Source organism: Lactuca serriola, chromosome 2 (assembly GCF_051521515.1).
Source record: "Lactuca serriola cultivar US96UC23 chromosome 2, Lser_US96UC23_V15, whole genome shotgun sequence".
NCBI lineage: Eukaryota > Viridiplantae > Streptophyta > Magnoliopsida > Asterales > Asteraceae > Lactuca > Lactuca serriola.
The window spans coordinates 114,644,633-114,659,488 of NC_136409.1; the positions used below are offsets into that span (position 1 = coordinate 114,644,633).

The 14,856-nt window shown below is 33.1% G+C and overlaps 1 protein-coding gene across 1 annotated transcript; it reads right to left on the reverse strand.

The window, feature by feature from the left end:
• Window positions 1–2,301: 2,301 nt before the first annotated feature.
• LOC145086658 (PLASMODESMATA CALLOSE-BINDING PROTEIN 2-like) lies at window positions 2,302–12,666 on the reverse strand. The gene is made up of 3 exons (XM_079024480.1): window positions 12,237–12,666; window positions 12,098–12,131; window positions 2,302–2,617 (listed from the first exon to the last, which is right to left on the reverse strand). Exons 1-3 carry the CDS (start codon window positions 12,541–12,543, stop codon window positions 2,416–2,418), a joined length of 543 nt encoding a protein of 180 aa, XP_078880606.1. The 5' UTR covers window positions 12,544–12,666; the 3' UTR covers window positions 2,302–2,415.
• Window positions 12,667–14,856: the final 2,190 nt, after the last annotated feature.

Genomic DNA, 14,856 nt, shown 5'->3' on the forward strand with positions numbered 1-14,856 from the left:
TGAAGATCAAGAAATATGAAGAAAAATTCAAATAAATCAAAGACTCAAGAATAAGGCGAAATTTTCCAAGTTATTATCTATTGTATTTTTCTTTCTAGGTTATTTTTCCATATGTATGCTTGAGAGCTTAACAAAATAACTTGAGGTTAAGAAAGTTTTCTGGGGATGGATTAGAAGGATGCATAAAATGAGTGTTGTTCAAAAGAAATACAAAAGTGTTTATGAAGATTATGAGTATTTAGGATTTGGGAAGTTCTTAGGAAAATTTAGACATAAATACATGCATTGCGGTCTTGAAGTAACGAAGAGGCTCAAAATTGATTATCTTATGTGATGTTGGTAGCTAAAGTCTTGATAACATGATAATAAAATCAGTTTTGCTTGGGGGCAAACAAAAGCCAAGTATGAGGTATTTTGATATGTGCGTAATTAACTACATATTTAATACATATTTCTAATATTTTTAGCCACAATTATGTTTATTTTGGAACAAAAGATACTTATTACGTTTAAAATATGTTTTGTAGCAGCAATAACCGAAGAAAAGATGAGTGAAGACCACATTGTGGTGTTCTCCAACATGACGTGACAAAGACTAAATTTATGGCTTTTAGTAAACTACAAGAACCATTATGTAATTTTCTATTTTTTATTTCTTTTTAAATGTCTTTGGAGAAATTTTTTTATGGATTTTTGGTTTGACTTACTTTTTCTTAATTTTTTCAAACTTTCTTTTAAAAGTAAATAGCAAAATTGGTCCAGGTGGTTTATCAAAAAGTACAGTTTTGAGCCAAATATTTTTCCACACACAAATGGTCTAAAATTGAAAATACTGTGCAAGTTTGGTCTCTCGAAAATTTGAATGAACTTGAAAAGATTATTTTGCCCTCATCATTTTTTTTATTTTCTTTTATTTATTCAATTTTTTTATAATTAAAAAAAAAAGAATAAAACCATAAAAACCTACCCTACCTACTCATTTTTATTTTTATATAAAAACTTCATATATATATATATATATATATATATATATATATATATATATATATATATATATATATATTTTCTTTCCTGCTGGACCACCATCGATGTCCATCTTTCACTAGATCTGTGTATGTTTAGATCCACTGTCATCCACCTCCGTCTAGATCCATTATCGTCCACCTCCCTCCAGATCCGCCACTGCCATCCACCTCCTACGTAAAACAAATATACAAAAACCGACACCATCGATGTCCATCTTTCACCAGATATGTGTATGTTTAGATCTACTGTCGTCCACCTCCGTCTAGATCCATTATCGTCCACCTCCGTTCACCTCCCTCCAGATCCGCCACTGCGCCACTGCCATCCACCTCCTACGTAAAACAAATATACAAAAACCGACCAAGACACTCTTTCTCCTTCAACAGATGATGGCAATGGGTTAGCTCTTCGATCTAGGATCGTGAGTAGAAGTGGAGAGAGGTTCAAATTGGAGCTTGTGTTTCATTTTCGACGATGTCAGCTCCAAATAATGTTAGGGTTCTGACATTCAGTCACCGTGTTCGTTGAGTTACAGCGTTGAAGTTCAGCCACCGTGTTCGTTGAGTTACAACGTTGAAGTTCCTAATCTAGATTTGGTAACAACTCATCAACGTTCAAGAGGTGGTGGTGGTTCCAGATCCTTTAATGGTGGTGTTACTCCTCCTTGATGGCGTTGGTGAAGGTTGTTGGAGTATGTGATAACTTTGGTGGTTTCCGTCGATTGCAATGGTTCCGGATGATAATGATGGTGGTTTCCGAAGAGAAGGTGGCAAACAGTGGAAAGTAGCTGACGACGATGGTGGACCAACAGGATGGTGAAAAAAATATTAGAAATGGGTGGGCACGGTAGATATTAGGGGTTTTATTTTCTTTTTTCTTTTTTTTTAATTATAAAAAATAATTAAGTTAAAAAATGAAAAAGAAAATCAGGAGGTTATACATACATAAACTTTCCACGATATATACAATATCGTAGGCTTAAATTTTCCACAACAAAACGCTAGACATACAACCACTAGTTGGCAAACTAATTCCAAAATATGACCAAATAACAAGTCAAAAAACAATTTTTGTTGTGATTCCTAATTTTGTAGTTTCCCTTAAAAATGTTATGTGGCTACTTTAAGGCACCGTGATGTTTTTTTTTGGCAATCCGTAAGTCATAGTAGCTATCAGTTTTTGTAGTTTAATTAACAAAATATTAAATCTATATCATGTTGGCATGATTTCATGCAACTCATCATACCAATAACTAGATAAGGTATTCAATCAACATAAACAAAGACTACCACACAACTACACTGGCATTCAAATATTATATATCCATGTCTACATTAGCATCATCACTCTACCAAATCTTCTTCTACTTTCTGAATCACCACACATCAATTATGCTAATAACAAAACCATGCACATAAACAACATTCTTGAGATCAAAAACTTTGAAAAGGCTTCTGAAGAAGGCGGATTTGCTAATGTGGGCACCATGTCTGTTGGGGTTAGTGCTCCTGAGCCACCATCCATTAGTGTAAAATTTTGCGGTGGAGTGCTTAAAATTGGAGTCATCATCCCTCCACCTCCTCCAGCAGTGCTACAAATAGTTATCAAATGTCATGTAGTTTAATTAATCTCTGATTGTCATTAAGTAATCATCATCCATCACCTGAAGTACTTTTTACTTTAATATATTTTATATAGATTCAATGTTTTTGTATAATCTTCTTTAGTATTAAGGGATTTTGGGTATTGGAAGTATAGATTCAAAGAAAATTTAATATGATTAGGAACTTGATAAATATAATTTAATTATATGATGTTTATACCTATTGGTATATTATGAAAAATATTGAATACTTACGTTTTAAATGTTTGTTGTATTCTATATGAAAATGTTTTCTTCAATTTAATACACTCACTATAGACAAATTGGTGCATTTAATTTTTAAAATTAATAAGGTATATTTACCAAAAGTATATAGATGGAAAAGAAAACAATGACAACTTCATACAACTTTATATGGCTTATAAGAGACTCAAAATTTAAAGGTACATTTGTAAATATAAATGAATGTGAAGAAATAAGTATGCACATGATGATAAAATTTTGAAATCATATGAGTGTGTTTTAATGTAGTGTACCTTGAGTATGAAAGAGGGTACAAGTAGATGCTAAGACCTAAGAGTCGGTCTACTATATATTACTAGTGTTTTAAGATGAGTAGAGACACTTTTGGGATATGATTATCTTGTGAAGTATTAGCCAAACCATTAGAAGCGATTATATTGGGGCCTTGATGTTGATTTGTTATTGTTAGAGTGCTCAGTAAATGTTGCAATATTAGCAAGAAGTAAAATCCAACTAAAAGAAATAAATAACTATCTTTTGACTCATGTACAATGTGTGTGTACTTTAAATTGTGCTAGGTTACTCAAAGATTTGGGTTATTCAGGGCACTAGTTATATGTGTATTTGATATGGGTAGAGTTGATAAAAACTCACAAGACCCACTACCCGATACGAAAACGACACAAAATAAATGGTTTTAGGTAAAAAACTTTAATCCGTTTAAGTAATCGGGTTGAAAGAACTCGACACAGAAATTAAACAAGTTAGGTTAAGGTTAAGCTATTTCAACACGGTTAATGTTTCAACCTGGCGCGACACGACACGAGATGTTTACGAGGTCTAAACCATAAACCCCAAACTTGATAAAATAAATATGTTTGGGTAAGAAATTTCAACATGTTGATCAACCTTTTTTAAAGTAAACGGGGTTGACACAATACGACACAAAAATTAAACAAATGAGTTTATGATCAAATTCTTTCAATCTGTTTAATGTTTCAACTTGCTGCAAAGAGTGGTGCGACACGACACATGTACCGAGTCTAGCTATAGTTATAGGGTGTGCATTCATGCACATATGTGGACTATGTTGATAAAGTTAATGAGGAGGTGATATTTGGAAAATATGAAAGATAATCAAAGGAAGAGAACTTGTTTTAATATGGATTTAAGAATTGTTATATTTTAAATTTACCCTAAATTAAGTAAGAATAATAAGGTGATAGGTCCTACTATGTACTTGCTTAAATAGAATGAAACACTTGCTTATCTTGGAAGTGTGCACTTTGAGTTTGAAACTAAGGACATTACGTAAATGGAACCAAGATCTAAACATAATCCTATTGAAAATGTGTACATGGACAGAGATTTGAACGCGAGACAAATCTACTATCTTTATTAGAGATGATAGAAATAGACACCCCGTGCAGCAGGGTGATTTCCTTGAGATAGGTTCAAGTCAGCTTTGTCGTCTTGTTTGTTTCTTTGATTGACAGAAAGTGGGCAAACTTAGTCAGTCTACTGAATCCCAATTACTGTCGAAACCATCATGCATCTTGGGTAGTTTCATTTAAGAGGTCTCTTAAGACTTGCTCTTACTTCTACTGAGGTACTTCTGGTTGTTGCCTCGTTCTTTTCGGCTCAAGGTATTTGTAATCATTCAGTAGTTTGACCCATCTTCGTTGCCTTAAGTTCTTTTTGGTCGAAGGTGTGTTCAAGGCCATGGGTAATGTAGTTGTTTTCGTATATTTTGAGTTGTAATGAAAGCGTAGCCAACAACTTCATTCCTTAACACGTCACCCAATCCTTGATGTGACGCGTCATAGTATACGACAAGGCCATATGTTCCTTCCGGGAGGGATGAGATTGGTACGTTACACATATGTGTTCCAACTTCTGGAACTACCATCATATTTTCTTTATGACGTGAGAGGTTTGGTTATCTTTGGAAAAATTCCTATTAACTTTCTTGGTGTCTTGCTTCTTCTAAACTTCCCATGGAATTACCATCGTATTTTATTTGTTATTCTCAGTTCTTGTGACATCCTTTTTCTTAGATCAACGTTTCTTAACAGGCTAATTGGGTTATTAGACTGATGACCTATTTATTGGCATGGTTATAGGTGTTGGGTCTGAAGGATGTAACCATCTCTCGTATTTGTAAGGTCATACCTCTTATGTAATGTTAGTATGTTAGCGTTTAGTCTCAAAGCCCTTAAGGTTTGGGTTAAGTTAAGGGTCTTATGTATCCAAAATTATATAAGATTTAACCCTCATTATTAATCAATCAATCTATTCTATTACATGGTATCAAAGTCGGCATCTTGCACCACTTGGTTCAGCATATCCCACATCCCTATCTATACTTATCGAGCCTCCAACCCCAAGGGGAGTGTTAGTATATCTCATTTTGGTGCGATATGGTGATATAAATGGTTACAAGGGCTCTTTTGGAGAGACAATCTTGACATCCACATATATTTACATGGTATCAGAGCCTATTCTATTATGATATTGCTTTAATGGATGAGTCTTTTAAACCACAATTTTTCTCAAATTCTCCAATGAGGATAACTTGGAATGGGGTTCAAATACTTATCTAAGTTGTTTAATGTTTATGTTTTTCTTACCAATAAAGGACTACATAGCCATATATATTTAGTAGAGTTCTTTGCAATTTTCTTCACACAACAACACAGTCTAACATATTTCCTCATGATATTAAGGCTACAACGAACTACGTCCAAAAATCTCGATAATGCGGTTTTCCTATGTCATGGTACAGACTATTGCAAACAGTTTCTAGAAGTGATAAAAAAACCTTTTTCCCACCATCATTACTTTTGATGAACAAGCTAATGAGAAGCTATTTTTAAATCGTCGTTGCTCTTTGGACTCCTTTCTCGTCGACTCCATGATCGTCGTCGTCATTCCTCTTTTGTTATAAAAAGAAACTGCCATTTCCTTTCTCCTTCCTAGTGTTATTACTCTCGTCCGCATCCTATGTGTCTTCGTATACTTATTAATTAATCTTTTTTTGAAAACGTCGTATCAATTAATCACCACATACGAAACCATACTCGCATACATTCCAATGAAAACAAGAAATAGAAGTTATGATCCCGAAAAGGAAAACGCACGAAAAAAACATGAAAAATAGTTTCTTTATCAGCTTGCTTATCAGTTTTTTCATCAAAAGTAATGGTAATGGGAAAAACTTTTTCTTCTAGAAATCTCAATCATGAGGTTTTCCTATGTCATGTTCCGGACCGTTTGCAACCTGTTTCTAGAAGTGATAAAAACGTTTTTTCCCATTATCTTTACTTTTGATGAACAAACTAAACAAGCAAATGAAAAAACTATTTTTCATGTCCTTTTTCGCATGCTTTCTTCTTCAAGATCATAGCTTCTATTTTTTGTTTTCATCAGAATGTATGCGAGTATGGTCTCGCATGTGGTGATTAATTAATATAACGTTTTAAAAAAAAAGATTAACTTATTAGTATAGAGAGGCAGATAGGAGGTGAACGAGAGTAATGACATTGAGAAAGAGAGAGGAAGCGACAAACAATGACAGTTCCTTTTTATAACAAGAAATGAACGACGATTGCGATCATGGAGACGACGAAAAACGAGTCCTGAGAGGAGCTGCGACAGCGAAAAAATAGTTCTTCATCAGTTTGTTCATTAAAAGTAATGGCGGTGGAATAAACTTTTTTTTTATCACTTCTAGAAACAGTCAGCAATAGTCCAGACCATGACATAGGAAAATCTCATTATCGAGGTTTCTTGATGAAGTTTGTTATAGCCTTGAATAGTTATCCTAGTGAAATAGGTTAGACGAAATAGATTAGATTGTCATGTTATGTGAAGAAAAATGCAAGGAACTTCAGAAAATATATATGGCTATGCAGTCCTCTAACGGTAAGAAAAACATAAAAACAACTTAGAAAAATATTTGAATCCAATTCCAAGTTATTCTCATTGAAGAATTTAAGAACAGTTGTTCAAAAGACTCGACCATTAAGCAATTCCTCTTTAAAAAGAGTGAATAAATATGCGGCTTCACAATCAAGTGGCTCCTCTCCTTTACCACAGGCTATGGAGAGGATATACAAGAAGAGCTAAAAAACTTGGTAAAGCTTAAGTTGTTGAGTCTCAGAGATGTTCCTTATCTTTTCATCAATATGGGCATCAAACATGTTTCTAACAGAAGACGAACCGCAAAAGGCAATGGAGATGCTTATTGATTCGCAAAAGATAGTGAAGGAAACAAAGAATAAGAAGAAAAGGAGGATCTGACTTCTTTGATTGGAGTTTAGATTTGATTTGGATTTGTAATGAACAAATTAGTTATGACATCTGTGTTTATTAATATTTTTTTCAACTAAATGCTATTTTGATTCATTAAAAGTTTATAACCATCTAAGTCAAAATTAAACTATCTGAATAGGCTTTATACCATGTAAATATATGTGGTTGTCAAGATTGTCTCTCCAAAAGAACCTTTGTAGAGAGAAAGGTAACTCCAACATATATAGCCACTTATATTAACGTGTCGCACCTCCTTAGAGTCGGAGGCTTAATGAGGATAGACAAGAATTAGAGTCGGAGGCTTAATGAGGATAGACAAGAATGTGCTGAACTACATGGTGCAAGACGTCGGCCTTGATACCATGTTATAGAATAGATTGATTAATAATAAGGCTTAAACTTCATATAAATATGTATACATAAAGGCCCTTAACCTAGCCCTAACCCTAACCCAAACCCTAAGGGCCTTAAGCCTAAACCCTAAATGATAACATACTAACAACACATAAAAGGTACGACCCTATATATACAGAAGATGGTTACATCTTTTAGACCCAACACATATAACCATGCCAAGAAATAGGTCATCAGTCTAACAACCCAGTTAGCCTGTCAAAAAACATTGATCAAAAAAGAGAATATCACAAGAACTGGGAATCGCAAAGGAAAATATGATGGTAGTTCCATGGGAAGCTCAAGTTAATCCTCTCGGAAGAAGCAAGACACCAAGAAGCTTAATGTTGCAAAAATCCCTACACGAAAACAATACTTAGGAAAACACCCAAAGTGTGGTCGGTGCAACCACTAGCATACGGGCAAATGCTACTCCTAAAAGGGGCACATCGCCAACTTTTGCAAAAACAAGGCAACTGCCATGAAGTAAAAAGCAAACATGCGAACAGGTACTAGTGGAGGCTGAGATTGTTTTTAGTGTGGTGAAGTCGGGCATTTTGAGAGAGACTGCCTAAAGTTGTGGAACCAATAAATGAAGCTCGATCAGAGTATTGTGATTAGAGTAAGAGACACGATCCATGAACGATCAAGTAATGACCGATACGTTCCTTATTAACAACTTATATGCAACTGTACTAAGTGATTCAAATGTAGATAAGAGTTTTATAGCCCCTAAGTTTAGACATATGGATAGTATACAAGAGGAAACCTGTAGAGTAGAGACGATTAATGAGCCGTCAGAAATCTACTTACGAAATCTTAACAAATTATGTCTTAGCACATAATAAACACGCCTTTTTATGTCGATCTTATGTCTACGATTTTGAAAGTTTCGATATTATTATCGGTACAAATTGATTTTTTTCTCTATGTCACGCTAAGTTATTGCGTTATGGAAAGTCATACAAACCACTTGATTGATGGAGAAACCCTAATAATTTACGGAGACAAGTCAGGACGAAACCTCAAACTCATCTTTACACAAAGGCTCGGAAGTATCTACACAAAAAGAACTACACTTTCTTGGTGTACGTTGTAGATGAAAAGAACGAAAGAAAGGAGGTCAAAGACATACCTCATTTATGCGACCTATCTTGACGTACTCCTTGAAGATCTACCTGGGATACCACCTGTTCGACAAGCCAAGTTCGAATCGACTTAGTCTCAGGAGCAGCACCAGTAGCAAAATCTCCCTACTTATTTGCTTCATCAGAAATGCAAGAACTGTCTAACCAACTATAGGGACTTCTTGAAAAAAGCTGTATCAGAACATGCTTCTTATCTTAGAGAGCACCGATTCTGTTTGTCAAGAAGGACAAATCCTTTCAAATGTGTATCGATTATTAGGAGCTGAACAAATTCACAGTGTTGTGAATAAGAATCTTTTCAAGTTTTATGTCACTTATTCAAAGCCACAATATGAAGTTTGGAGTCTGAAGAAGATAGTTGTTGTTAAGAAGTGTGAAAAAGCAAAGGTAGATGGGTATACGAACAACAAGTTCACTATGGTGAGAGGATTAAGTAATGAAGAATCTGAGTTCACGTTTGTTGAGCTTCCAATTATGAATCCTTATGATTAGTTTATGTTATTTAATCTTTTGAAGAAAGAAGAATCAAAATCTGCATCTTAACTCCAACATTTGATCAGCCAGGTCATGTTGAAGAAATGTGAGATGGGTTCATAAAGATCGCAATGTGAAGAATTGCATGATGTTTCTCCAAGATAAACATTGCTATCAATCTGTCACGCTAACTGGAATCCTTACAAAAGCTGAGATTTGCAAGATAAACACTTAAGATCATCTTAAGTGTGTCTGAGATATGCTTCGTTGGTGGATAACAATTCGTATAGTGGTTTTTGGAATGATTCCTGAAGTTTTTGAAAAAGCAAGATGAAAACATCCTTTGCAGCACCTAAACACAGGAGGGCTAGGGGGATAGATAGGTTTCACATATTGTATAGTTGTGTTGAGTCTGGATGTGAAAGGGGTTTCTGAAAGGGGCTTCATAATGTAATACTGTATTACTTGTCTTCATGTTTTGTATCTGAAATGGATATTTGGTCTTGTAAGTTTTGTGTTCATAGTCTAGGCTTCGCAGCTTGAGTTAATTTGTCTTGATAGGTTGTCTTAGCTTCAATGTCCTGACCTCATTGGTTAGAGTCTAATCGACTCCTTTATATTCACCTATATAAAGGTAGTGGGAGAGAGAGAGAGAGAGAGAGAGAGAGAGAGAGAGAAAGAGAGCATTCTTACGTCCTTGTAATTGAGCGCTTTTTAATCTCTAATGAAATTCAAATCTTATTTACGTCTTATGTTATTTCAATATCAGATTTAAGTCATGATTTCATTCATATAGAATCTTATGATCCTACAACTTGTATTTGTTGCAAGTGGAGATGTACTTATGTTGTTTCCATGTGGGGACTTATAAATTTGGTTGAATTATGGGACAGATGTAAGCAATTTACTTGAGACTATCATCCGATAGGGATATAGTATTCATGTTCGTCCAAAATGAGGATGACAACATGCAAATTATTGGAAACACGGCTATCAAGCAACTGTGGTGAGGACTTGAGGTTATCTCAATATATTTATAAGTTATTACAAATGTATTCGTACATATTACTCACTAATCTCTTGCCGCTTACCACTGTTGTTGTGTTTAGTGACTAGTTAGTCTTGAAGTTTTGATATATTGTAATGTAACACCCACTAGGGCATATGATTGATACATAACTATTGTTGTTGTGTTTAGTGACTAGTTAGTCTTGAAGTTTTAATATTGTAACGTAACACCCAATATGGCATAAATTTGATATATAACTATGGTTGACATACTTGTATCTTTTGTTAGTATAATATACACCACACGTTTGTATGAAAAATTTTAAATCAAAAAAAGATTACGGGTGTAAATAACACGAACATTTACTTAAAAGTTACTAAAACACACATTTATATAACATTTTACTAATATTTATAAATGAAATTTAACAATAAAATGTAATATCATACACATCTTAATAATTATTAGTAATATAAATAATAATAATATAACAGTAAAAAATACAACCAATAATTACTTAGTATTGGAGATAGTATGAAAACATTATGTTTTTTTATTTAAAATTTGATATAAAATTCATATGACACCTTATTACAAATTTTGAAGAGTTCATTTAGAATCTCTTAATTATATCTTCTATACCGAAGTTGATATAAAATTTGTACGAAGGCTTATTATTTAAAATGTTAAAAGACCTTTGTTTAATCTGTCCATCAATTTTGTTTTCAATTTAAAATTTTGAATATGTACGAATGTTTGTTGGAACACAACTCCCATGTATTGATATGTAACGTATACACTATAGAGAGAAACATCGAGATAGGACATGTCATACAGTATGCGGGGCAGTGTTCAAGGAAAAAGTGAGGACACAGCAATCGAACAGTCAGAAAAGAATTCAAATACAGCCCCATAAGTGAGATTGCGACACGTGTACAAGCTCACAGAAAAAGGCAACACCCTTCGCACGTGACCACCCCACACAACCTCTCCCTCTCTTATAATATTTTGTAAAACTCAAATATTTTTTTCAATCTGTTAAAAATGTACATTTTTGTATAAAAAAGATAGTCCCAACGAATTAAAATTCGAAAATACAAAGAAGCTACTATATATTTATATTTCAAGTTTTTATAAAATATTACTCCATATTTATCTATCTCGTTTAACGAATTAAAATTCGAAAATACAAAGAAGCTACTATATATTTATATTTCAAGTTTTTATAAAATATTACTCCATATTTATCTATCTCGTTTAACGAATTAAAATTCGAAAATACAAAGAAGCTACTATATATTTATATTTCAAGTTTTTATAAAATATTACTCCATATTTATCTATCTCGTTTAATAAATGAAATTTAAAAAATGACATGTGTCGGTTTTTAATGTCTTTTTGAAGTGGTATTTTTCTATGATTTTTATTATTTTATTTTTTCGTAATAAATCAAATTAAATTCAAATTTTGAAAATACAAAATCATATTCTGATAACATTATTATGTTTATTTTGCTTAAGTAGTTCTTAACAAATTAATTCATAATTATTTAAAGTTGACAATATTTTTTTTTAACATTTATTATTTTTTTATCTATATAAAAATTTTAAATATACAAATCACAAATCACAACCTAGTTTGTAGTAATAAAAAACAGTAAAACACTATTATTGAATTTATTCCACTATTAATTTGTAAAAAAAAAAAAAAAACAAATACATCGTTCAGCATAATGAGGTATTGTAAAAGAATAAACAGCCATATTATCTGTAAAGAGGATATATAAATTCAATCTTACAATTTCTATACCTAATTAAATGCTTATAAATCTTTTTAAATATGCAAAGTAAATATCATACATGATTCAAAAGATGTAAGTGTACATACCTCGGAGAAGACGGATAAACACAAGTTCCATAACCTAAAAATGACAAAAATACCCAAAAGTTAATATAATATATATTATGAACACCATAATGCTGTTACTGAGACATGGGGAAGGGGTAAAACTGTGATTTGCACTAACTTGGGTCGGTTTTTGCAATGGCAGCGGTGCCGGAGAAGTCACAAGCGCCGGAATCCATGGAAGAGTGCATGTAAAAGCTGTTGAATGCGTAGGAAGCGTGCGCCTGGATGGTGTTCGGAAGGAAACACAGTCCGGTGTCCTGTAAGGGTGCGCAGTCTGCTCCGGCACCGCAGGCGTAGTCCAGTGCTGTCTGCAACGCGTCTTCTTTGGCGTCGTTTCTAGCGACGCACCATGTCGCCGCCGTGACTTTGCCGTAGACGACAAGTTGCAGCATCAGGAGGAGTGCTACATTGGTCATTGTTGCCATTTGCAGAAACTTTGCAGAAAAATGTTTGATGAGTTTTGGAAGAACACACTAGAAACACACAACTGTGTGTGTTTGAAAAAGAGAGAGAATGGCAGTGAGGTTGGTGGAGTTTCTGTATTCAGCTTTATACGCAACTTTCAAAGTTGAAATTCGTTCATATTTTTTGAAATATTACTTTTTATGCGTTTATATTTTTACCTAATCAAAATCAAAATCAAGGTACATGTTTTTCAAAAATATACATGCAATGCAATGGTTAATATAGTAATGAAACATTTAAAATTTTTTGTAAAATCATGCTGTATAAAGTAAAAAGTAGTCTTAAAATTGTATGCATTAAACTATTTATTTGATATATTACTCTTGATGAATAAATTTTACAAAAATAAAAAAATCTCATATATCGAGATGGGGGAGTGGTAGATGTGGTCAGTCGAATCTTCAGTAACGATTGTGTCATATAAATAACCTTTAACATGTGCGTACAACAGGTACATATACGTGAGACAAAAAGCAAACAATAAGTCAAAGTGAGCTGAGAGAGACATGAGTTAAAAAGATGTGCAAATTATAAAACATAATATTGTCAATCTACTTTATACATATTATATTCACACTAATATATCATCGTCTTAAACCGAATATACACTGTTTTCGAGGAGATACAACATTGTTTTGATCTTTGTAAAATAGTCCATGATGGAAAGATCTCTCATGGATACGTTACAGAGCTCGTTATCAAGTTCTATTGCTTTAGTGTCCTTTTAACTCGATTTTTTTTCAAGATTAATCCATATGTCGTCTGCCAGTGAGTCCTTGATTAGCCATCTCCACGTGTTGTGGTTGAGACGGTCGAGATTAGGAAGAAATGTGATGTGAATCTTGATGTTTGTGATTTTGAACACTTTGTTGGGTTGAGCAACTGGAGCGTTGTTATGTTGAGAACAATTTAGCAAAAAGAATAACAATGGCATATAAAATAAGAACAATGAGATTTGTGATTCATAGAGGTATTGTAGTGACGATGTTAGGGGAATAAAGATTCAAATGGGAAAAAGAGAAATTATAGGAGTGATGTTTTGTTTAAAAAAAATTATTTGTTTTAAATCCTAAAAAGTTGTAAGTTTAAGTTACGCAAATAAGAGCCTCAATAGCTTAATGTTTACAAATTAAGTAAAGGTCTAAAGTTAAGCAAAGTAGTATTAGAACCTAGTTTAAGTACCATACAATCAATTGTATTTTGTAATGTCTTTTCTACTTTTTGTCTTTAAAGTCATCAATCTGAGTACACATCAAAATAAGTTAAGCAATGGAATTGTCTAATGTGATACTCGAGGTTAATTCACATTGATAATAAGATAACAATCTATCTTGCTCGAATAAAACCTCCAAAACATTTGAGAGAAAACTGCAAACAATTTAGGGTGCAAAGGACCCAAATCAAACCAAAAGGGGGTAATATAATTCCTTATTTCCAAAACAACTAAACTTGGTTGGCAAAGGTTCACAAAATGGGTGGTATAAATGGTAAATAAGGAATATCCATAGATATGCAATGTATGCAACTATTCTTAACCATTTTCATTCTCATAAAGTCCAACTCTCAAAAGTGAATGGTTTGACTTGAAACTCAAAGGGGAATGGTTACCCCCCCCCCCCTTTAACTTTTAACTCAAGCCTTAGACTCACATGGGAGTGCTTACCCCCTAATTTTGTCCAAGTTCAAATGAATCTAGAGAACCATCAACTCTAATTCACATAAGGGGTAGTTAACATATGCTTGAGCATGTAAGGATTATTTGCAAATCAAATCCCAACAAACCAAAAGAGTATTAGTTAAATTCGAGTACATGGTATCTCACAATTAACCTATCCTAATATGTATGCAACAAGTAGGATTCTCGAATCCATTTCAAAATAAGCATTATTTCTTTTATCAAACAAATAGTATTTTAGAAAATTGTTTCTATGAATGTAAACAATATATATATATATATATATATATATATATATATATATATATATTGTAACATTCCGTTTAAAATAAAATAAAATAAAATAGGTAAATAAATAATTAATAAGCCCTAAAACTCTTAGATTCATTTTATATTTTATTTTATTTTAGCCCTAAATCCGTAATATTTTGTCAGTGTTAGCCATAAGGAGTCAAATGATATAATTTCTAGAGTTTGGGGTCTATACTCTAACATTAGGACTTGAATTGTAATGAATTTTGGAAGTCGGGGGCTGTTGGTAATTAGTGGGATTAGTTTGAAAAGGATTTGAAGGGGAGGACTGGAAGTGTAAATATGG